General features: G+C 35.8%; 2 protein-coding genes across 7 annotated transcripts in view; one reads left to right on the top strand and one right to left on the bottom strand.

Annotated features, from left to right (window-relative positions):
- Positions 1-12,432, top strand: part of LOC117333284 (retinal-binding protein-like) — a 58,327-nt gene extending 45,895 nt beyond the window's left edge. For all 6 annotated transcript variants that reach the window (XM_033892513.1, XM_033892511.1, XM_033892514.1 and 3 more), the window contains 8 exons: positions 3,108-3,296; positions 3,804-3,879; positions 4,447-4,527; positions 5,585-5,668; positions 6,389-6,495; positions 7,001-7,140; positions 8,391-8,539; positions 11,103-12,432. In XM_033892513.1, coding sequence (XP_033748404.1) covers positions 3,108-3,296; positions 3,804-3,879; positions 4,447-4,527; positions 5,585-5,668; positions 6,389-6,495; positions 7,001-7,140; positions 8,391-8,539; positions 11,103-11,272 — 996 coding nt within the window. In that variant the 3' untranslated portion in view covers positions 11,273-12,432. The remainder of the gene's footprint in view (positions 1-3,107; positions 3,297-3,803; positions 3,880-4,446; positions 4,528-5,584; positions 5,669-6,388; positions 6,496-7,000; positions 7,141-8,390; positions 8,540-11,102) is intronic.
- A 1,945-nt stretch (positions 12,433-14,377) lies between these two features.
- On the bottom strand, positions 14,378-25,058 carry LOC117332279. Its single transcript, XM_033891165.1, is given in 17 exon segments — positions 14,378-14,467; positions 14,709-14,983; positions 15,213-15,362; positions 16,200-16,403; positions 17,402-17,570; positions 17,848-18,041; positions 18,379-18,552; positions 18,709-19,002; positions 19,990-20,185; positions 20,187-20,419; positions 21,173-21,388; positions 21,539-21,714; positions 21,892-22,009; positions 22,402-22,477; positions 23,592-23,641; positions 24,523-24,618; positions 25,016-25,058. Coding segments are annotated over 17 exon segments (2,754 nt in total).
- Between the last annotated feature and the right edge of the window lie 1,629 nt (positions 25,059-26,687).

Here is a 26,687-nt window from a genome sequence, read left to right as displayed (position 1 = left end):
TCTGTACCCAAAATACTAGTATAACGGCCGAAATCAGCCACGGTACAGAAACCATATTAATTGGCCAGACATAAAGGTAACTGGGTTTGACAAATGACACCCTACCAAGTTGTCATCACATTGCCTGCAAATTAGTTGCCCGGATTGTCTTTGGCTACTGGACGATCCCATCGTCATGTATATTGATATGGGGCCTGCAAACCATATGTAACGAATATATCAGTTGTTATGTATCTTAAGTTTTAATTCTTTAATTCTTTTCATTTTAGGAAATAATATCTTTGATAAGTTTTCTACATTACTGACGAATTATCTGTACTTAGATTGTCGATGTCAAGCTGCCTCAACATCTTGAGTGAAAGAAACTCTGAAACTTGTAAACGTTAGGCTCGGTTTGGGGGAAATGGAAAAATCACTTGTATACATTATGGAATATATATGCAATGATGTTATAAAAAAATACAGAAATGCGATAATGTTGTTAACAATCATTAAATTGTTTATTCCTTAAATGGAAATGACGACATAATACGGGTTTCAATTAATTAATTTGGTCCCCAAGGTACACACCAATACGTCTGTGGTAAAGTAAGGCAGCGTAAGGCCCTCGAGCTTTTTGCTCAATGGTTAGAACGCTTGTCTACCAAACGAGAGGTCCCAGTTTCGATTCCCGTTTATTGTGATGGTGTAAACCTTTACTATTCGGTGTCAGCTCTGGTCATTGTGTTGAATAACGACATTCCGATTTCCTGATGGTACAGCTTTTTCACATCTTTTTGCGCCACGAATGGTACAGAAAGATATGAAAAAAACGAACCTTTTCATGATACACTGTTTTCGCATCTTTTTGTACCAAAGATGGTATAGTGAAACGCAGCAGAAAAACTTTGGAATCATTTTGCCAGCTGATACCAGCTATTGGTACATAAACATGAACATGAATGCAAGCTGTGTTGTTTTTTAATTTTTACATGTTTTTTTTTTACAATGGTACACTTTTCTATGGTTCAAAATGATTTGATAAAACTGTACCATTGAAAAAGTGTTAATGTTTATCATTTCATTTTTCCGGGCTCTTGTCGGCCGTCCAAATTAAACTAGAATTTATTAAATAGGGCACTTGTTTGTATAAAATAGGATACACCCAGTACACGTATTAGTGTGCCCAAACCTCTACCATAGTGCACTCAAATCTCTACTATTGTGTATTTAAGCCTATAACTTGGTCTGGTTAAATCTGGACCATAAGTATGCTAAACTCCTTACCATACCACCAGTAATGTGCTCTGACATCTACCATAGTGTACTCCCATCTATAACATAGTGCAATCAAGCCTCTACCATTATGCACTTAAACCTCCACCATAGTGTACTCAAATCTATTTCATAGTATGATTAAATCTCTACCGTAGTGTACTTAACTCGAATTCATATAGTCAAATGCAATCAAATGAGTACTGAACATGTCCAGTTAACTTCCTATCATTTTGTCATGCGGTTAATAGAAAGCATTATTCTGATTGGCTTATATCACTAGTGATGCTATAGGAAATATCATTATCGAAGATTCCCGATACTTCAGCGGTAAAGTGTAATCAATAGGACTTATGTCAGAACTTATATAATTAATATTACTATAGTTGTATTTATAATTCTCATTGGTGGAAACACGCGACGTCCCAGCTACATAAACACTTTGTCTTGCCGTAACTTATAAAACGTCATGCTTCAAAATGAGGAGTCTGTTAGGGCTAGAGTTCTACCAACAACTAAATTTTATGTATTCATGAAAATAAAAGTAAGTTAAGTCTACGATTAACGTAACATTTATAATATGATTAAACTTACGACGTAAAGAAGTGATTACATGTATATGTGACAGAGTTATCTCCCTTAAGACATAGTACATATTTGTTTTGCTCTCACGTAATGACTGAGTTCCTACTGTTTGATTATATAAAGAAAGCATGTTTCACCTACCAGAAATCGATGTTCACAATCGCTTTTTCCTCACTGGAATTTACCTGAATCAAATACAGTTGATGAAGTCAATGTTAACATTTAGTTCTAGTCTCTTTTTAGACATTTACGATCTACCACATTTCAACACAAAAATTGTCCGTTTTAATTGATAAAACTGGTAAATATGTAAAGAAAAAAACATAATGAATTGGCGGAAAACAATCGGGAAAATCTCCTTCATTAGGAACATGGCAGTGGCAATAAAACAATGAGAGTAATTTTTAAATCCTTATATCTTGTGAGTCGTTTCTCTAACTACTGGACACATATTTTTCACTCGAATATTGTAGATCCTAAGGCTTTAATATATAACAAGAATAAGTATGTTACCTGTATACAGAGTGACTGGAAAACAAGGTTACATGTGTCGGCTTCACTCTTGCGGAGCTCTTACCCATACTTGATTGTAAAAAGGGATGCTCCCTTAAACATGACGTGATGCTTTTTATCTCCGGTCCTGTTCGGCTGACATTTTGATGTGGCTATAAAGATAAAGTTTTTGATAACATCATATACATTGACTGTGTCCCATTTCCCATTAACTCTTAGATAATAAGATATTAATGGAAATGAAATAGAATATTACCCCATATGCAAGGTTACACGGATTCAGTCTAAACAGTAATCCACGTCTGGTTTGTTAAGTTAATTCTATCACATAAAACTAGGTTATCGAGTCATTATGACTCTAAAACACACGTTGTTGACGTCATGTAATTGCTACGATGCATTCACAAGCACTTCTGACGTCATGTAATTGTTACGATACATTCATAAAACGCATCTGACGTCATGTAATTGCTTCGATACATTCACAAACGGTTCTGACGTCATGTGATTGCTACGATTCATTCACAAACGATGATGACGTCATGTCATTGTTACGATACATTTACAAATGCTGCCGACATCATGTAGTCGTTACGACACATTTACATTGAATATAAGTTGTAATGGATAAGCGAATTTGCCGACAACATTTTGATAAATTCAATTTTTAAATCTTGGAGTTTTTGTTATCTAGAAATGTTTGATTGTGTCAGTCAATTTTATGTACAATGTACTTGTATTGTGCTAACTTATAGGTGTTAAAGAAATACTTGACGGGAGGGTTCATTGGCCACGCCCTCGACGGCTCACAGATCCGGGTAGAGCTGTTCGGACGGCTGGACATCAAAGGAATAATGTGTTCTGTCCGTAAGTCCGATCTGGAGAAGACCAAGATCCTTCAGTGCGAGATGACAGTCGATGACCTAAAGGAGAGGTCTCTCTTGGTAGGTATCACACTCGTGTGTACGTGTTTCAAGAGACCCTCTTCATTTCACTTGGCTTTACTGCATTATTTTTCGCTTTACTTTTACAACATCATCATTGCTTATTTTTATCTAATTATTTCGAAGAATATTCACCATCAGCCATGTACTCTTAAAATGGTTTGTTACCAATATTAGGGAAGATAAATACGGTGGAAAGGGAGACTATTCTCTGTTTTTTTTCTTCTCTCGTACTTTTAGTATTTATTATTTTCTGAATTTAGATATCTTCCTACAAGGAGAAAAGTGTTTTTTAATACAATATATTATATTTTCTGTATCATATTGTCATTTGTATCACATTACAAGCTATTGTATATGTCCTAATAATGATTAATCATTTCCTGAATAATATGATATATCATCATGTTAACATCAAAACAGTATCTATATGATCGGTCGGCATTATACGTGTGATTGTTATGTTGTATCAGTAACATTAGTTAGCGCTGATTTTATCGTAAACAGACGGGGACAAGGGTGGACGGTTTGACGGTCATATTTGATATGGAGGGGGTCAGTACAAAGATGCTTTGGAGACCAGGTAAGTGAATATATTACCTACCCATTAACAGTCATCCACCAACGAACATTCCAAGTTTCATAGTGGGGGCAGGTAATTCCTCACATATAATTTTCATGGAGTTGTACTTATTTTCTTGGTCGATTGACTTTAGGGTTGGTTTAAGTGCAGGATTCTTATTCTAGATGCAATGTTTATTGAAACAAACTTAAATGCACTTAAAACATTACAGGCAGTCAATTACACGTCAGTCATTTGTTAGTAAGAAACCCACACTTTAGCCTTATTTTTCACTCATTCGGTTGCCTAGCAAACACATACAATAACAATTATAATAACATATTTTCAAAATAAATGTGTTAAGTGTTAAAACGTTCGGAATTGGTGACCTTTGTTGAATATCATGTACCTCTGTAACTTTCGAGTACTTATTTTCATTGGTCTCTCATTACGTATTATACGACTTGAATTACTGCGTTATAAGAATATTTGATCAATGTATATATACATAAAGTGATATATAGTTATGATGTAACAACGGGCGTGTGGGCAATATACCAGCATACATTATGATTGATGTCTAAACAGGTATGCAGATGTATCTACACCTGGTAAAACTACTGGAGGACAACTATCCGGAAATGATGAGGCGATTACTGGTCATTAATGGTGAGCTAAACGTACTCACAATGTAGTTCAATTTGTGCCGCAAGGCTTCCTTTTTCAACTCATTTTGAAAGCTTAATTATACAAAATAAAAAAAAAGTTTTATTGAAAATGGTAGCGTAACAGAAATGATATGTTTACGTTTAAAGTCAACCACTTCAATCAGTGAAGAGATGAGGGTGTCGTTTGTGTATCCCACATAAGGGACAGGGCGGACACATCAAATGGTTGTGACTTTTGTTATATTTACTCAATAATTGACTTTTTTGTTGCTTCGTGTTTTATCTTTTTTTTACCTCAAAAGCGGCCAAAGACAATTTTTAGAATCATTTTGGATATTATTTGATTTTCTGATTAAACAATGCTTCGTTTTGGTGATATTTCACAAGTCCTCGCTTTCGCTAAAACGTCTGCCCTGGGAAATCGTTACTATAAGTACAGTTTACTTATTGGGTCGGTAAGGTGTTGTTAACCTGCGTTCAGTAGAGTGCGACCCCAATATCATTGCCACATGACTTTTATGTAAAACACGCATGATCTTTATGTGTCCGTAAGGAGATGTTGTCAGTATAGTTCGACCAGTGGTATATGTAAGGAGTGGATGACCTATTTCTAGCATAGTGTGACCTAAAGGTGTGTCAGACATTTTGGTGTATGGACATGATATCCCCGTTTCTATAGGTGCGAACTTTTCTTAATGCTTTAAACACAACAAAATATGATTGTTGAAGGTCAGTGTAAGCTCTGCTGGTAGGTATTTTACACCGTTACTCTGCTTACAACAGAGAAATTAATTGAAAGTGTTATATTATTATGGTAGAAACCCAGCCACAAAATAAGTCAAAAAGTACAGCCCTCTGCCATTTGTAGGAAAAAACGCAAGATCGATGCGACTTTACTTATTATAAAATACCGTGACAAATTATGTGCCGTCGGTCTAAGAAATTCGTTATTACAGTCATTTTAGCTTAAAAAGACGGCATTCTCTTTAAAATACTTTAAAACGATGTTTATTTTACAACCATTTCATAATGAGATACGACTTTCGTTTTACAAACAGCTCCTAAGATATTCCCTCTGCTGTACAAATTGGCACGACCTCTGATCAGTGATGACATGAAGGATAAGATTCACATATCAGGAGGTACGTATGGCTGTGAGTGGTCACAGAGAAGTGACATGTTGCTATGGCCCAGAATAAAGAAATAACATCACGGCCTGACCCCCTAAATCACTTACCATAGACAAGGGCAAGGATATCGTCATTTAAAAATCTATGACATGCTTTTAAAAGTTTCTGATCACAAATGAAGTTCTATTCTTTCCATCTATGGGCCGGTTTAAAGAAAATACTCTAAACTTTGCATTGGTACCAAAGATATTTCGAGCAGGGATTTAAAAGTGCAATATAAACGAAGGTCGGACACTGCTCGTGAGATTGCTACTCATGTAGCTGCGCTTCGGATTGGTTTGACATTCCCGTTGCCATTCAGAAACGCTCGAAATATATCAAGATTGATATTAATGGGAATTTTAGAGTATTTCGTCTTAGAAATAGCAATTAATGAAAAGAAACGGACTTCATTTGTAGCCAGAATCGAACTTCAAAATGCATTGGGTTTTGAAAGACGATGTCCATGACCTTTTCAATAATAAGTGATCTGTTTGTCGTGCACTGGGGATATTACTTTTTTCATTCTGGGTCACAGGAACGTGTCAAATCCCCGTGTAAGTGGAGGGATGTTCGGCATACTTTTAATAATTGTAACATGCATGGATTGATTAGATGCGATTCATGGGTGATTGGACCTTTACGTATGTCAGTGACAATGAATTTCGTACAAGTCTGTCATATTGTTAACAGGGGACTACAAAGAGTTGTTGTTCAAGTACATTGATCCAAGCAACATACCGGCATGCTTCGGTGGGACGCTAACGGACCCTGATGGTAACCCGAGGTGTGTCACAAATGTACGTATCTAAGGTATAGGGTTGGTAGATAATATCATTTGTCCCTAATAAGAATGCCAACTCTGATCTTATTGGTTGATTGTAATAATAAGTGTGACTCAAACGTAGGTCCAGGATGTTATAAAGTGTTGATCTGATTGGTTGATTACCATCACGGATACGAAACGAGTGACCAGGATGTAATTGATCAAACTAATCGTCATTTAATTGACAAGCTGACGTTAATAATTCCTGTATGTTCTTGTCCAGATATCTATTGATTACAGAAAACTAGAACTTCGATTGGCTCTGTCGTTATAGCACCACTGTTGGACTCTTGTTTCGTCAGGGTACAATAAAGAGTGTACTTTTTAACATAATGCATTGACGAATAAATAGCAAGAAACATAAACATGCGACATGTAGTTATAATACACCTTGTTTCACAGGCTATCGGTCGGTACAGTGAATATTTTACATCAAATGTTCAGTATCATAAACCTATTTTCATTTTGTCTTTGTATAGATATGTCAGGGCGGGGACGTACCCGAGTCGTATTACCTACAAAACACACAACTGCTTGAACATATGAAGACGGTCACTATACCAAAGGGAGATAAACTACATCTGGAGTATTCAGTTGAAAAACAGGGCTCTATCCTCAGGTAAGCGTGACAAATATGATGACACAGAATTGGGCCTACATGTATGTTAGGAGAATGAGACCTGATAAACGTTCAACCTAAATTGTTACGGCGGATGACGCTGATAAAAAAGGACGCTTACTCGTTTGGAACACCTGGTTCTCTTCCCTTGTACTTTTCAAAGGGTCTCCATGTAGATCTACATTTTTTGTTCGTGTTTACACCGGTTTTATCGATATTTTGAGTAATATTTACGTTATAATTATTATTTTGGTATTCTTTGTGTTGGACAGCACAACGTTACATGATGTCGTCGTTGATATAGATTAAGGAACTGATACGGTTTGGATAGTGATATTGAATACATCGTTTTTATTATACCATACATCGAAATATATATAAGCTGAAACACCTTGCATTTTATCATCAAACAAAATTTCAACATTGTTCTTGGACAAGTTCTCAGGAGCGACTTTTTATGGGGCCTCGAGCCTGATTTATACACAGTAATAAATCGCCGACGAGACGTGAAATGTTGGGCGGTGAAAACTAAATAAAAATATGTATTATACCTACTAGTATTGAGTATTTTCATTAAGAAACGGTAGACATATATGATCAAATAGTTGTAGAATTGATGCTTGCGTGAAGAAAAGAATAATCTGAATTCAGTTCCAAATATCGGCATTAACCACAACAGACTTAACTCTGCTGTATGGATGTGAACTTTGGAACTCCTGTACCAAGAATGTTGTGGAAGAGTAAACGTAAACACAAATATGTATTTAGACGTTTTCTCCCTCTTCACCTTTGATATGTAGAGCGAGGTGGAGAGACGGACACTATTGTTTGGTAACAAGTTGTGTTAGGTGGTGCTAAGTTTTCATATGATTAGTGACAGTAACAGACGCTGCGCAGTCATAGATGGACCTGTTTGGTATAGTGATTGAAACTTTAAGATGTTTTATGGCATGGTCCCAGGAGGACACGACTGTAGAATGATCGTTATTAAGAGTACCTTTACTGTCCTGTCAAGTTCTCCCATTTATTAAATGGAGGCGTTCGGCAAGACAAACGGGAAAAACCCACATCTTTGAAATTTATAAATGTGTAAGTGATAATTCCATAATGTGATAATATCATGTAAAATTATCATTTTATTCAAAAGCGACGGATCGTATACTCAATGTGTTATAAAAAAAACCCGTTATAATTTATCGTTAAGTATATACATGTATATACAAATTGTATGTGTGTCTATTCCTCTGTAGATGGGAGTTCCAGACAGACGACTATGATATTGGATTTGGTGTTAGCTATAAGGAGAATGGTCATTTAACACCAATCGTACCTGTAACACGGGTAAATAGTCACGTGGTCACTGAGGATGGAAGCATCACTTGTGATAAACTAGGCGTTTGTAAGTATCAAACGAGGACTTAACATTGAAATATAATAGTACAGGTATCTCGTGTTACAGTCATGTATACTGCGTGACTAACATTTAGCTAGTTTGACTAATCATTCATTAACATTAATTTGGCTTGACTTATCGTTCATAAACATTAATCTAGCGTGACTAACTATTCATTAACATTAATCTTGCGTGACTAACCTTTCATTAACATTTTTCTAGCATGACTTTACAATAACAAAGCTACATTTAATCGTATATAACCTTAGATTTGTTCATTGTGTAAGCCCACAATTACCATTATATGGCGGTGATGGTTGGGAAGGGGGGGGTGTAATTAGTCCTTGTAATTAAAACAATAAGGTATTGGATCAGTTTGCCATGAACAATGGCTCTATATTGTCTGTCTTTGGAGAACAATAAATACCTATCGTGGCTAGTTGGTATGGATATTATATGTTTCAGGGAACGATACTGAGACCACTAGTCCGTAGAAATCTCTTGCAAAAGTCACAACCTTTTTCCAGTGTATAAACAAAGATTCGTTAAAAGGAAAGATCTTTGTCGATTATGGACACTCTAGGAAACACATTGCTGATTATATAAGCTTCAATGCTGATAATAGCTATGAACACCTCAATTATACCTACTGTCGATTGTTTTTGCTCTATTAAATATTGCTGACTATGAACTTAAAAATAAATAAAAAAGAGTGTTGAAACGATAGGAACAAGTTATAGTAGCGGTATGTTTATTGCCGATGGAAACTATGTGTTTCCTGATTAGATTGTAGCTAGAGTATGTAGTTTGAACGTGTAACTCGTCAAATGTAAATTTCTTGTTTCAGATGTAGTAATTTTCAGCAATAAATTCAGTTGGTTTAAATCAAAGAAAATTCACTATTCTGCCGAAGTCTTCTTTCTGTCACCAAGTACAAGTATTAATGGTCGAGAAACGTAAATGTTGGTATAGTATGGTGCATGCGATGTTGTGTGTTTAGTCTGTAACACCCAAACATGAACTTGTAATTTGATATACAGGATTTGATTAATTAATCCCCTGGGAAAACATCCCAGATATCATTATAAAGAGTTCCTCCCTTTCTTCTTTATTTCAAATATTTTGAGTATAAGTGTTGAATTCACCAGTTTCACGTGGTGTGTTATTCCTATGGATAGTATTATCAATTCGAATTACTATGTGATGACTGAATAAGTTTTGTATTGGTGTGATACCAAAAGATGTTTATCGTCAACACAGCTGAAAACTGTGTTTGCGACCTTTCGAAACCGTCTGTTTCCTTTCTCAAGCAAAAGTGCAAACGCCGATTTGCACAAAGGAAACAGACGTTTTCGAACGTTTGTAGTCTTTAACAAATGCCTGTTTTAAAGACAAATATTTTTTGAATGATATGCAACCCCATTTTACCTATATCATATACCATCTGAATTGTTTTCTTGTTCGTCATCGCATTATGCTTTTATATCTATGTTGTCATTACCAGCTTCTGTTACAGTTATCAAGTATATACTACAACATCTTGAGCCCTATATATACATGTATTAGAAATAACGATTTGGCTGTTCTAAGTGTTGATTATGTCTGCATATGTTATGTATGATATTGATGTTCATATTTTATCTTACTTTGTTTATATACGTACATAATAGCTTTAAGCTATGTTTATCTCGGGAGTTAAAACCTGAAGAAGTGTTTACTTGATAACTTTACATCAGATCTGTGTCACTTTATGTAAGTAGCATTGTGCCATTATTGATACGTACTACAATTGTACCCTCTTCTCGTGCGCAAGACGTGCTGTATATACATGTACGTACATCTTGAACAATTATTGATTATCACAACCATTTCTAGTGAATCCTGCTATCTGAAAAGTTTTATTTTCCCATTAAATCATTAAATGATGTTAGATATTTTCAAACATACTTGAATATGTATGTTTATGTTCTTTATTTCAGCAAACTAGTATATATTCGAGTTATACATTTATATCATAATAGTACCTCTGTGGTTGATGAAGCTAACGTATTCCCAAACGTACTGTTTATGAAGTAAAATCTGGATAATGTAACGTTATTCTACAGTTACCTAAATTGAACTGGGTTTTGAATCATAGGTATTGGTCAACCCTAATCAAATTGAATTGAATTGAGTTTTTTTATCCTAGATATTGGTCGACCCAAATCAAATTGAATTGAATTAAGTTTTTGATCAAAGGTATTGGTGGAGCCAATCAAATTGAATTGAATTGATGTTTGATCAGAGGTATTGGTCTACCCCAATGAAATTGAATTGAATTGAATTTCGGATCATAGATATTGGTCAACCCTAATCAAATTGAATTGAATTGAGATTAATATCATGGGTATTGGCCGAGCGATGAATAAAGGTCTTGTGTAGGGATTATAACTTGTAACTAGTCAGATGTAACTTACTTTTAAATCTTGTAAAATTGTTTCCCAAAATTAATGATTCAGCTAGCAATTATTGCTGGAAAGGTCGCCATTGCAAAATTGTATTTCTGATTCTATACATTTATTTTATCCAGACTGCCTTTGCTTCGATAATAGCTTCAGTTGGACAAAGGGAAAGCGAGTTAATTTTATGGCTGAGGTTATTGCCCCTGATGACACACTCATTAAGTCGGAGATAAACGCCCTGATAGAGATTGGTGATTGGCAGTCACTCTCGGAGAAGTTCGAGACAACTCACCTGTAGTGGATTATTTCTTCATCGACAAAACGACGCCAAATTAGTGGAATAAGAGAAAACTGTTGTAATGTTTTTACGTCGTTTTGGGATATGAACGTTTTACGTTTTAAGTCAGCATTTGATGAAATAAAAATAATTTTAGGAATGCAATTATGGGCTTAATACGGGTTCTAAAGCCCGAAACATTTTTTTTTATTTACGTTGAAGAAAAAGTTTAAATGAACTGTGTGTAAGCTGGTTATAAATTGTTGGACAATGACAGAAATTTCAGCAACAAAGACAAAGAATACAGTTTTGATGAAATTTGTCCATATTTTTCTGTGATTGATGTTTGTGACTGACGAATCAGATGGTGATGAACCATATTGACCTCTAACTACCTATGAACGGTCACTGGTGAGGGGCAGTAGCTCTACACATCATAGGCATTATCACTGAAGTAACACTGATAGTACAAAGTTCATGTTTAATGTTTACATTAATATATGTGTTCTGTATCCTGATATTGATTTGTGTGTGACATACAGAAGTCCCTTTACAGCAAATGTTTCTTTTATCGCTTTTTCGATTTATAGAACTATACTATATGTAGGCCGGTTATAGAGTAATATATTAGTTCTAAGATATCAACTTATCATGATTTAATGACTTTTGATTATTTATGATTATTTTGTACATTTGTAGTTCGTTTAATGCCTAGTAAAGAACTGTCTGTACCATTATTTGGAAATTTTACGTTGACAATAAAATTGTCATGCATTTCTTTTACTGACTATTTACAGCCTTAAAATATATTATAATGGTTTTTCCAAAGGAAACACATTGTGTTGTTATTAGGCGGCATTTGTGGTCTACCATAGTAATACCTACTACATACATTCTACAAATTATCGACTTAGTCTATGTTTTGTGTAAAACTCAATTCATTGAAAACTTAAATGAGAAATAATCATTCTATATTTCATTTGAAATCAGGTTAAAATAGCCTTTGTGGTATACTATAACCGTTTACATATTATGAAATGAAGATTTATTTAATCAAATGTCCATTCATAGTATTTTACATTAATATACGCATATTACTTTCTTAACAACATATATGTTCTTGATACATCGAAAATAATCTGATATAATTCCAATAAACTATGCATAATATTATTGCATTGTGATAAGTGTTGCTTATTTTATACATACAACAACACATACCATAGTTACTACAATGTGAATTGATCAATGTTGTTATGTAACAGCATATACCATAGTTACGCAGTGTAAAATGATTAGTGTTGTAATACAACAACATATACCATATAGTTACCGTAGTGTAAAGTGATTAGTGTTGTAATAAAACAACATATACCATATAGTTACAACAGTGTGAAGTGATTTTGGGGGCCGCGGTGGCCGGGTGGTTAAGGTATCTCGACACGTTATCACTAGCCCTTCACATCTGGGTTGCGAGTTCGAAACCTACGTGGGGAAGTTGCCAGGTACTGATCGTAGGTCGGTGGTTTTTCTTCGGGTACTCCGGCTTTCCGCCACCTCCAAAACCTGGCACGTCCTTAAATGACCCTGGCTGTTAATAGGACGTTAAACAAAATAAAACCAAATTAAACCAAGTAAAGTGATTAGAGTTGTAATATAACAACATATACTATATAGCTACCGCAATGTTAAGTGATGAGTGTTGTAGTATAACATATACCATATAGCTACCACAGTGTAAAGTGATTAGTGTTGTAATATAACATGTACCATATAGTTATCGAGGTGTTAAGTGATTAGTGTTGTGATATAACAACATGTACCATATAGTTATCGAGGTGTTAAGTGATTAGTGTTGTAATATAACATGTACCATATAGTTATCGAGGTGTTAAGTGATTAGTGTTGTAATATAACATATACCATATGGTTATCGAGGTGTTAAGTGATTAGTGTTGTGATATAATAACATATACCATATAGTTATCGCGGTGTCCGTGTTGAATTGCCAATAACATCAATGTGTTTATTACGTGTATGGCATCATCGAAACGGAGTTGACATTTTTGAACGCTACAAAAAGTTGAAATACTCTAAATCATATTGACATGCTATGTTTCATGATAATATATAGATTACCATTGTTGATGAAACATTTTTCATAGAATATTCAATATCAACACTTTCTCACGTTTTGGCAGTGGTATATTTAGCTACACTGTACGATAAAAACGTCAAACGTTTATCAACATCCAGGACACCGACCGCGATTGACACTCTTAAGCATCGTCTCCGATATAATGTCACTAAATCGGTCATGACCATGGAAATAAAATAAAATGTTTAGTCTGCTATCGTAGATAAACGTTTCTGATAAGTTCACATTACGATACCATGGGATGACATAGTTTTCATTAATATAAACTCAGAATCCAATTTGAAGTTTTTGCCTGACTTTTTTCTGACACATATGTTTCTTCCCAAATCGGGTTTAAAGTAATTTGATTACCAAAACGTGACAGTCAGCTTGAATATGATGGCGAATGTAGATCAGTCATATAATTAAAAAAAAGAGGCCATTCTTTCCCTTCAGATATTTAAGTCGATTTTATTTATTTGTTTTTTTTGTTTCTCACAAAAGCATTCTTTTGGGGTCCAATATAGCGTCGTAAATGAAGATACAGGACCGGCGACAGTCACCAGGGCTGTTCCATCTGTAGGAGTTATCACACAGCGCAATGTTCCGATAATCACTATAATACCATGGGAAGACACTTCAACAATTACTCGGTACGCTGTCTTGTTTTCGAAAGGCGCAAAAAGCTATTTACATCAGAACAGACACACATAATATATGTTTTCGGAAGTTTAAAAGTTTTAAAATACGTTGTTTTTTTAATTGATGCTATTATTGTTTCAAACTGTATTACTGTAGTCGAATCAATAATAAAACTAAAAGTCAAACTCAACAAGAATGTGGCACGGATAGAGCCGGTTACAGTAAGAATCACAACATATTCTATGTTTGATTAAATTGAATATAATTATATATATATAAACATATTGCTGCATCTATTGCGGATATGAGATTCTTTCAAAGCTTAACTTCCGTAAAAATATAGTAGTTTACAACATGCAAGATCCTGGCTGAATTGACACGTCATCCAAAGCAACAGAACTGCCGAAACCCTCGCCGACCGTATATCCAAATTCAATCTACAAAGAAAAAGGAGATTTGTGATATATCTCATAATTTGCACCCAATGTACTATACATACTTCAACAGTACACTCGAAAAGTTAAAGACGTTATATACTTTTGTTTATTTTCATTGTAATGTGTATTTACTTATATTGAGGTCACGGTGCGGAAATGACCGAAGATATCAATCTTTCATTTCCAGTCACATGGACATTATACTAATATAAATGTTGATACTTATTATGGATCGTTTTACCTGGTAGGGCTCTTTTGACTGGAATGTGGCACTGTATTCCAACCAGACCATTCCCTCACGATAGCCTGTATCCACGGGTACAGTGAACAGATTCTCGCTTCGACTAGGAGACCGAATGACTACATCAAGATAGGAATTATCACGGCCGATAACTCTAACCCAGAATGTTAGGCATTGATTCCATGTAATGGGAGATACCGTTTTGGACTCGACTGTAGCCGTGTCGCCAGGTCGGTTTAAACGTGTCGTCTCTGCTACCAGAAAATGACCTTTTCCTAATAAAAAAAACAAAGACGAATGTTGTCGATTCAGTGCTATGCGCTGAAGTTTGTATATCATGATCAATATATCAAGGGAGGAATGTGCTCGTATTTTATGTGTTTGGTAGTATGCTGTGACATTTCCGTTTATGTATTAAAGTAAGCCAAAAAGTATTTCATGAGTAGAAGATGGTGTGATGCTTAATCGGCTAAACAAAATTGTCGTAGCATCATGAAAACCTACCCATTAAACCATGCGAGTGGTCCCCCATTGGTCGTTGTGGAAATCGACCTACATCTCCTTTCGCCAATACCCAATCGTCAGTATCGTTGTGTTGCTGTTTAAATCCACAGAGATTTCCTTCGAACGAGCACAGTGTATGACGCTTTTCTCCTTTACAACAACACAAACAAATTATTGTTAAGATATATTAATTCATACATTGTTTTTCATCATCATATGGTCATTACAATAATTTCCAACTAGTCACGAGAGAGTCGATATAAAACCCGACGCTCCATATCCATGTACTTAGCGAAATTACAAGATGCGAACGTATCCCGATATAACGGGTTCCATTGGAATACTGTGTAATTGTTATCTGTAGATATAACCTATATGATTCACACTGCAACTAAATGTCGTTCTATATGAGATATGAGTTATGGTGGGGCCACTGGAATAATTGTATCCCGTGCAGTAGTGTCTACAGACATTGTATTACAATAGGGCATTGTTAGGTACAGCAACGGAAAAACACAAGGACAATGACAAGCACTATTGGCAATGTATTAAATATATTCATACAATAGTATCTTAATGAAGCAGAAAGGAATACGAACATAAAACAGAATCGAAATTCTGACTCAAAATCGGTAAAACAAGGGCAAAGTATTACCATAATAATCTTTATCCTATTTGCATGGGGACCCTTGAAAAAGTACAAGGAGAATAAAAAGATCCGTTCCGGAAGTGTAATAGTCTTCTGCTTTATCAACGAAAGCCACAATACAAATAAGGGCATACCTGTGGTCAAGTTATATCCTCGGCTAACTACTTTGGTGAATAATGAAAAATAACTACAATGCTCGAGGTAAGTAGTGACCTGAAGGTAAATAGGTTATGGTAAGCACTGTAATTATGGCACTCGTTTGAACAAACTTTTTAAAGATCTCATTCCTGTTTTTTTCTTCTAATTTTCACTTTCAACAAATTGCTGGTGGCCCTTACGTGCTTTCCTTGCGATAGTCTGGACACAGCTAGGGAAGTCATCGGACCATACCGCGAATGTAGGCTGGTCAACACATACGACAGAGGAAGACCCAATTAGGTTGTATCTATGGTCACACTCAAAGAATATGGAGTCCCCAGCAAAATGTGAGTCCCCTATCAATCGACCGTGTCCAGGTCTCCGGGGTTGTATGCAACTCTTACCTGTAACAAACACGTTCATAATAGCATCTATTCATTATATATAGACCCACTATATAAGTGATTAACAACTTTATGACTGAACCAGTAAGATAAACTGATGAAGTAAACCAATGACATCGAACCACGAGGAATCATACGTAATGGACGGGTAAGTTTCGTAAGTCATTGATCCGACAGGGAGGGGTTTTGAAGGTTAGTTTGAGTAAATATCTATGATCAGACATATTTACTACAAGGAGGTGGTTATGGAAATTTGTTTAAGTAAATATCTGTAATCAGATAGTCTATATACGACATTGAATAGTGTTGAAGGTTAGTTTCAGTTTGATCAGACAGATATACGACATTGAATAGTGTTGAAGGTTAGATTCAGTTTGATCAGACAGATATACGACATTGAATAGTGTTGAAGGTTAGTTTCAGTTTGATCAGACAGATATACGACATTGAATAGTGTTGAAGGTTAGTTTCAGTTTGATCAGACAGATATAAGACATTGAATAGCGTTGAAGGTTAGTTTCAGTTTGATCAGACAGATATACGACATTGAATAGTGTCGAAGGTTAGTTTCAGTTTGATCAGACAGATACACGACATTGAATAGTGTCGAAGGTTAGTTTCAGTTTGATCAGACAGATATACGACATTGAATAGTGTCGAAGGTTAGTTTCAGTTTGATCAGACAGATATACGACAGTGGGGGGTGTTGGGGGCTATTTTCAGTAGACATCTATGATCACGTAGATTTATAACAGGGAGGAGTGTTGAAGATTAATTTCATTAGACATCTGTTATAAGATAGATAAACGATATTGACGAGTGCTGAATGTTGATTTCAGTAGACATTTGTGATCAGACAGATACGACAGGGTGATGAATTTCAGTAAACGTCTTTGATCGTACAGATATACGAGAGGGAGGAGTGTTGCAGATTAATTTTAGTAGACATCTGTGATGAGATAGATATACGATAGGGAGGTGGATTTCAGTAGACGTACGGATGTTCTGATTAATTGTGTAGAGCACTGTGAAACCGGTGCCTGTTGTGGTCTCGTCTGTCAGGAACTTGAGGTACATTTTGTTTGATGAAGACAGTACTGACGCCGGCGGTACAGTTCCACAATGTGCTCCCAGGAACGTCGCATTGTCGTTAGGACCATCAAATATCTGACAAGCACAACACTTTGTTTTAAAGAGATTGATTCGGGGAAAAAATAAAATAAAATAATATAAAAAATAGCCATTGAATCATACGCATTATGCATTTATTGTTACATATAGTTTAAACCATTTCAAATGTTTATTTATTTAATCATCATACGAATTTCGGGTTGTTCCGATCCTAAGCGTATATCGGACCATGTCGGCGTATTTTTAAAGATGATATAATTTAAATCATATACCACAATATTTTTTAATAATTAAACGAAGAATATGTACTGACCAGCAGTGCGTCACTCATACAGCTAACTGTGTACTCCAGATCTATCCTTGTAATTGACACAGATATTGTAAGGTCCGTCTCGGCCGTCACGATCTCATATTCACACTTCATGAAATTGTCATACTCGCCGACGTTGATGATACCGGAAGTACCGGGAAGGCCCGTATGGTACTTCACACCACACTTAGTGTCCGCTGCAGAAAACGTAGTGTTACAATAAGGATCGATACAGTTTTACATTTATGATTTACGGCGGAATATATGCAGATTGCTTCACTTCAGTTAACTACATGCATGTTTATTGTTTCGTATAACGCAACATTAACATTAATCTGATGTGAAAAATTCTTCAATGTTATGTTTAATTCAGCCACCGATTACTCGAAGTGAAAAACCAGTGATATTTATTTAAGCAACTCTGAATTGAACTACCTGTGAGCTATTTCATATTCATTTCCTTCATGTTCATTGCATTTGATGTTAGCTATCTTCATCAACTCCTTATAAAAACTAGACAATATTACAACACACCTGGACAGGGCTGTATGTTACAATCCTGTACCTCATGACCGGATCCCAGACAGGTAGCGCCATGTCCAACAGGAGGAGGGCTGTTGCAGTATCTATAGCGATACTTTTTCCCACCATTACACATCTGTGTACATTGCGTCCAGTCTGTCCAAGGTCCCCATGCGCCGTCAATATCTGAGCAAATAAGGTCAAAAATACCATAAAATGTAATGTACTTCTAAATAATTATCATATCTTGCTTCTGTATAACGAAAACTGTTCGAACTGACTTGAGTCTTCAACTATTGGTAAGAATTATATATTTTTTGAGAATCAGCGTTTGTGTAGTACCTTGTTGGAAAGTGTAGACATTCATGGCTGTCGTGCTTCCTTCCCCAGTATAACTACAGAGAGTGGATGGGCCATATTTGTAGAAGGTCTTTTGGGCATCTGGTCCAGACAAACACATGCCGCTATTAAACACGGCAAACACAACGTGACCTGAGTCTGACGCGACATTCGCACATTTCCGGACTGACCCTTCACGTGAGTGGTACTGGTCAGTAAGGGTTGGGTACTGGCCCTCCACAGATGGAATGGCAGAGTTTGTCAAGTTATTGTGCCAGCATCCCAAAGTCCACGCCACTGTGAGATAGAACATTGACGTGGATGAAAACTGATATTAACATTGGATATCCTTGAAGTATTATTGATGATGAATTAATGATGATGAAGAACAATAATTGCGTTATGGAAATAAATAACAAAATTCGTGATATAAATTTATAGATGCATGCAACTTATTAAATTGTTATCCAAACTTTATTGTTATCCTCCAGTGGTATAAAAATGAATACATTTTAAAGCTTTAGTAGGATATTGAGGCCATTTGGATTAATCTATTATACATCCTGATATTACCTCCCTTTAACAAATGATCAAATCTAAACTATATGTAGTTTATGTAAGAAACATTTGTCCCATATGGAACACACAGATTGGATATCTCTTACCACATTGGTGCAACAAGTAACTTAAGGTCCGAAAGCACTTTTTAATTGTGTGACGTCACTGGAAAACCCCTTCTGTTTGTTTATATGAATGGTAACTTTCACAAATGCGCTCTATCATTTTTTTTATGTGTCATCTGAAAAAATTATGAATTGTGATCTTTTGTCCTATAAATTTAGTCATATTGTTACTGTTTGTTGAGAATCTTTTTTAATGGCTAAAGACTAGATATTTATGTTGTGCAAGCAAGTATAGGCAGAGGAATTTTTCTCATCTTTCCAAATATGTCATTGGTTTTATTGTCGGTCACCGAGAAAATATACAAAAGTTCTATGTTGGATCGATTTTCCCATGTCTTTCACGAAAACGGTGTGAGGAAAATAGTACATGATATGTTAGATGTGTGGGATAGGGAAAGTCTGCACTCTCGGGTAGAATTTCACACATACAGAATGTACCTACATATGATGGACTCTATTAGTAATCCTTAACGTATACATACTTATCCCTTTGTAATTTTGTACGATTCGTTGAGATAAAGTATCTGTCAGTCATGTGTTTGTTATTGGGAAAGATTGTTAACACGTGAAAAGAATTATAACAACAATCGGTGCAACCTACCTCTACATCCCGTCGTACACCGTCGCTTCTCCTCCGTCATGCCTGGACAATTGGACCGATGGTTGCTGAAGCAGAAGCGGTACCTAGTTCTCAGGCACTGGAGGTTACAAAATGACCATACCGACCAATGTGACCAACCCGTTGACGTAATCGTTTCGGGTGTAGTAAAGGCAGTGCTCTGTGTGGGGGCAGGTGATGACGTTGATGGTCGTTGTGGGTAGGCAGTCTGTCCTGGATATGATGTGGAAGGCATGTCTGTTTTGGCTGGCAGTGTTGGATGGACCATGGTAGTAGGGACTGGGTATATGGTAGGTGGAGTGTTGGGGATATGTAGGTGTGATAGCCGGAGTTGGGTGAATCGTGGTGGTCGGTGTAGTTGAGGTGGAAGTGGAGGTGGAGGTATACGAAACCGGAAGTGGTCCAGGAATATCTGCATCAGAAAAAGAATGTCATGTTTGACCTAAACGCACATTTGGACAGAGCCCATCATTCCTCACAGGATCGAACGCTCAACTAAAGGCCAGGTGACAGATCCCTAAACATTTCTCACAGGACCAACGCTCAACTAAAGGCCAGGTAAAAGAGCCCATCACATTTCTCACAGGGCCAACGCTCAACACAAGGCTACGGGTAACCGATACCTACACATTCCTCACAGGGCCAACGCTCAACTCAAGGATAGGTAACAGAGCCCATCACAATTCTCACAGGGCCAACGCTCAACTAAAGGCTAGGTAACAGAGTCCCCAATATTCCTCACAGGGTCGAATGCTCAATTAAAGGCCAGGTGACAAGAGCCTCAAATATTCCCCCACAGGGTCAAACGCCCAACTAAAGGCCAGAAAGTGAGTCAGTTTTGAGGGAGCATGAGGATTATAACGGTGTTTACAAATGATAAAATCGCGAGTAGAATCGGGATTGGACTATCAGGTACAATTCGCACATCCTACATCCGAGGCAAAGTAGTAATGCATAGTATTCCTGGTTCAATTAATGATGACTTTGTTATTTACAGAAATATATCGACAAAATGAGAAATAATAATCATTATTCTGTGTCGAATTTGGATAATCGCATTTGCCGTGTAACAAACTCGAACTTGAGGTATTTACATTTACAACACATTTTTTTTTTGGAAAGATGTAAGAATGTGAACTAAAAGCCTGGTTATATAAATACACACCACATCTGTATAGGAGGTTGATCCGCTCGAGGTCAAGATAACTAAAGCCATATCGCTGTCCGAGTGTAGCCAGTGTCATACGTGTGGGCAGGATCGTAGGGTTGCCATTAGTGCTGAAGGCATACTTGCTGTAGTGTAGAACGCTACCGTAGTCATACTCCACACCCAGATTGTCCACAAGGCGACTGTCAAGCTTGTCAAAGTTGTGTTCGTAGCCTATAATCAAAATCAGGCAACTCAAGATCAAACTCAAGGAATGGTCCACTAAACACATGACTTAGAGAATTTTTTGTCTGCAAGATACAAATGTAAGTAACTGTGTATGTCAGTGTTGCAACAAGTAATTAATAACATTGTAAAATGTACCTCCTCTGATGTTTTCAGTGATCACCTGTACCCATGCATCTCTATCCGGTCGTGTCTGCTCGTGAAAGAACCCGAGCACGTGCATAAGTTCGTGTATGACGGTTCCTTTCTTGAGACAGGCTGATACCAACGACACATTCTGTCCCCCGCCTACACGGCCTATCTTAGAGTAGCACCTGTAACAGTCAACTACGCATTCTGTACCCCGTCTACTATATTCTTATGATTTTATAATGGTAAAGTAAAGGCGTTTGTCTCATGTAAGTATATATATCTCAAACAAATTTCAATTCAAAGACAAAATTCAGATTTCTTTTTCGAATTTCTATCTTTTAACCAGTTTACGAACTAACCCATCAATCTTTGTCAGCCGAATATAGTCTTCTTCGTTTGTCCGAGGGACAAAGCGAATGCATGTCTTCTGATGGTATTCTTCTATGGCCGCATGTATATCCCGTTCTTCACTAGTTTCTTATCATAGAAAAGAAAATAATATTTTCCTGTTAAATCCCTAGTTATATCACATACAACCTGTTCTTAGAGTACACATTTTTTTCTGAACAATTTCATTGTTTTGAAGCTATGCTGTATCCAATACGTCTTTCACAATGTGCAAGACATATTCAAATTCTTACATTGCAAACAGTAAATACCCTTTAAGCTTTTGGCAGTAGCTGACTAGATGTTCTCACAACCATGGCATCTCTAAACGCTGATACTCAATAATCCATATATACCCCTTGGAGTATTACTAGTACAGCGTGATGTAGATACCAAAGGACTGTTGTTTGTTTTACAGATATTGCCTGATGAATTTTTCAAGTAGAAAATGTTAGGAGTAGAACCATTTGTACTAAACTTACCAAACAAAGGGTCAATGATATAGGGTACCAATCTGGTATTCCACAGATTCTGTTTGTTTGTTGTGGCTGTCCGCCGCTGTCAGAACAGACAATAACGTTATATAGATACATATTTATGTCTGTTAATATTCATAGGGAATATATCATACCCAAACCCCGATACTAATTACGTGACTTGTTAAGAGAATATTATTCTTTGTGTGATGTTATCAATCTAGAATTCAATGAATATACATTACTGTACTGACGATTGCAAATAAAATATTAAAATGTACTTCAATTGGTTACCGAAAAGCGAAACGTCACCTATAGTTATCTTTGATAGCTAAGAGGAAAGTTGGTAAGACATCAAATAGAATAATTCAGGTTCAATATGTATGCTTCTAATAACGGTTAACCCCGACGTCCATAACATAAAACAACTGAATTAAATGTGAATTCCACAACAAAATGACTGGGTTTAATGTGTCATTCTGTATTCATATTTAATTTAGCACTGTAAAGAGAAATACAGCGTCATGTAACTTATTAACTTGTGTTATTTCACTTCGTTGTTGATACATCAGTGTACCTGTGTAACGTATCAAGTGTTTCCCTTACTATTTTCTGTAAAAGTTGACACTTCCTGCTCTTCCCTTCCCTAATCAATAACTATTTCTACTTTTTTCGTATAATACTTGAATATGTTTCACTATCAGCATATTCGACACTTGCTCATTGTCTACCATTTCCAACGAACAGATTTTCGTATAAACATGATAATTAACAAATGAGGATTTAAAGATAATGTTTGTATTGAGTGTATTTCCAGTCAAACGTTTTTATATTTACATCAAGATTAAAAGCATAACTATAATCTTCAACTGGTTAAGGGACAACTGAATTTATACGAGTGGATCAAACTACAACTATAAGTAAAGTTTCATTTAGTTGGACTATCCAAACGATACAAAAATGGATACGAGTTCTAATTTGATATTTTAGTGAACAATACACAAGGTACCTAAAATAAAATATAGAAATGCTTTATACAGTTGATTTACCCTTCTAGGACTCGTCATTGGTGCTAGGGCCCAAACCTTAGACATGAATCCGAAAGTGTACAGGGACCATGAAGACCACTTGTACATATCGGATACCGTGGTTGCTTTAATAATGAACTGTTGAAAATGAATGGAAACGTAACTCACATTGGGATTGAAGCCGTCGATATCTCCTTGAAAAAGATTTAATCCAGCGCCTGTCAAAATTATGAAACCTTAGATTAATATATCTTCAAACTGATCGGTACCAACAATCGAATGAAGAAAGAAAGGCCGAAGAATATCCATATCGTTAATGAACGTCATATGGAATCTACTTAATGAAAACTATCGAAAATATGAATAGATTGAAGCTGTATACGATATGTCTTTACAGCACCAACAATTGTATCCCCGGTACGGAGATATATCTAATTAACAACAACAATTGTATCCCCGGTACGGAGATATATCTAATTAACACCAACAATTGTATCCCCGTTATGGAGATATATCTAATTAACACCAACAATTGTATCCCCGGTACGGAGATATATCTAATTAACACCAACAATTGTATCCCCGGTATGGAGATCTATCTAATTAACACCAACAATTGTATCCCCGGTACGGAGATATATTTAATTAACACCAACAAATTTTATCCACGGTACAGAGATATATTTATATATAATTAACACCAACAAATTATACCCGCGGTACAGAGATATATCTAATGAACACCAGCAAATTATACCCACGGTACAGAGATATATCTAATTAACACCAACTAATTATACCCACGGTCCTGATATATATATATATATAATTAACACCAGCAAATGATACCCACGTAATGAGATATATATAATTAACACCAGCAATGGTACCCACCGTATATATATATATAATTAACACCAGCAAATGATACCCACGTAATGAGATATATATAATTAACACCAGCAATGGTACCCACCGTATAGAGATATATCTAATTAACACCAATTATTGTATGTAATATTCAACAGAATATATTTGTGATCAATCAATCATGATTAATCTGTTTTGTTGAATCGTTAAAATATGGTATGATGCTTACCCATATTGACACGATATATGTAATCAAAAGCTGTCGTGTCAGGCCTGCCATCGAGCCAATGTGAGATAGACCGCAACTTCTCAAGCACGTTGATTGCTGACAATATCAAGTTTTATATTTATGTTGAATCAAATTTTAAAATGTGGAAGTTTATTCACACTGTTATTTTTCACGCACACGATACATTGGGAAATCGTTTCCATGATACCTAGGAAAATCGTTACCGCGATACATAGGAAAATCTTTTCCAAATACAATCTGACTAAAGCAGAGAGTTGTTCTATATACTACATGTATAATGTGACTAAAGGATTACACCTCTGTGATGTCAAATAATTCACGCATTAAACTTTTTTCTCATATACATTTTTTGGAAATGGGGGTTAATAGCATGGGAGAAAATGCAAGAAAAAATATATGGGCGTGTGCTCGTTTGTGTGCTATAATTGGTTAAAGATACAAAAACATAATGTGTGATCTTAAGTGAAATTACTATTTTGACCTTTTACAGGGCGAATCCATACAGTATCTTCCATGTGTATTGTTGAATATGTATGAATGCTTGCATAACTGTCAAAAATTGGATTTTCTTTTAAATTACGAAAGTGAAAGTTCTCTTACATGTTCCTTTAACTCATAATAGCAATCAAAGTTGCCCTTATTTCTTATTTTCTAAAGGCAAAATACTTATTAAATAATCATAGTAAACATTTTCCATATTTATGTATATTATGTTCATGTCACTGAACATTACTAAGTTGTACAACAAAAATCAACTTGCTGCAATTGAAAATGGTCACACACTGATGAGTCGAGTGATCAATCTAGAGTAAAAAAAGGTGAAATGTAGGCATTTCATGAAGGACAAGAAACACACATTTCCCAAATGTCTGTAGTTCATCAAAATTCTTGCGATAAGTGTCCTATTAACAACAGACGTCTACATTTTTAACATTTCCTAATAACATTGACCATATATTGACAAATATTGCCAAATATCCATAAACAGGGTCAAAACGAGACTTGAACGTGATTGAAACCACGGAAGAGTACAACCTTGATATCGTAAGTTGATGGTATATTTACTATCAGTTGGTTCCGAAGAGGCATTAGGCAAAATTTGTACTTACTTAATGGACGGTGGTGATGATGGTGATATTGATGCTTCTGAAATAGACAAACCGTATGTTTTATCCCCTAAATTAACACTTAGCAGGTAAACAATAAGCTATAACAATGGTGATATGCACGAAGTGCTCTGTTTCTACTGTCTATCTATAGAACAAAGTTTAACTTATAACGAACGTATAGGCTTTATATCCTATGGAAAATCTAGGAACGCTCGATAACCTTACGTTATACATACATATAGAGATATTGGGTCTACATAAGACTCATCAAGACATGAAATTAAACTGTATGAAGTGTAAAATGTTTGTTTTTGTCGCTCATTATAATGCTTAACCGTTAAGGAAAATAACATACTTACCAACAAAGGTAAATTATCCACTCCAATCACACTCAGAAGTAAGACATATGTAACACATATTAATCTCATGGTGTTTTGTATGCTAAATAAAACAGATACAAAATACTTATATGTAATACTAGTTCCGGTAGAATATAGCAAGTGTGACCAATCGGTATTCAGACACCCGCCTTTAACCATATCACACCCTCTCTGACGTATACTTGTGCGCAGGCAGGAGTTCCTAATGGCAAATTAATGTTGTTTTATTTTCTAAATATTTGAGGCGCTAAATGAGAATGTTATTTGATTTCACCGGAAGTTCACGTTTGACTGTAAGATAACGGCAGCGATACTGGATCGGATTCCTGTACCATGAAATCGCCATTTGTCTTCGGAGGTATTACTGTTTATCGTTTTATGTGCCTTAGGTAAATACAATCCATCATGACCATGCTCAAATAGCAAGTTCTGATAATGGACGTAAATCGTTTGAATTCTTTCTGAAATAAGTGTATTATGCTGTCGATGTCAATATAAGGTTATTTTTCCGTAACATAGGTATAAAGTTCAGAAATAAGTAAATATGTCCCTCTATCAAAGGTGTGTTAACAACAATAATCGTCGGAATGATAGACATTTAATGTAGGTATTCTGGACCAAACAACGCGGTAGATTTGTATACTGGATACCAACA

Source organism: Pecten maximus, chromosome 8 (assembly GCF_902652985.1).
Source record: "Pecten maximus chromosome 8, xPecMax1.1, whole genome shotgun sequence".
NCBI classification, from domain to species: Eukaryota; Metazoa; Mollusca; class Bivalvia; order Pectinida; family Pectinidae; genus Pecten; species Pecten maximus.
The sequence above is the reverse complement of the archived record's forward strand: the minus strand, read 5'-3'. Positions and strand labels throughout refer to the sequence as shown.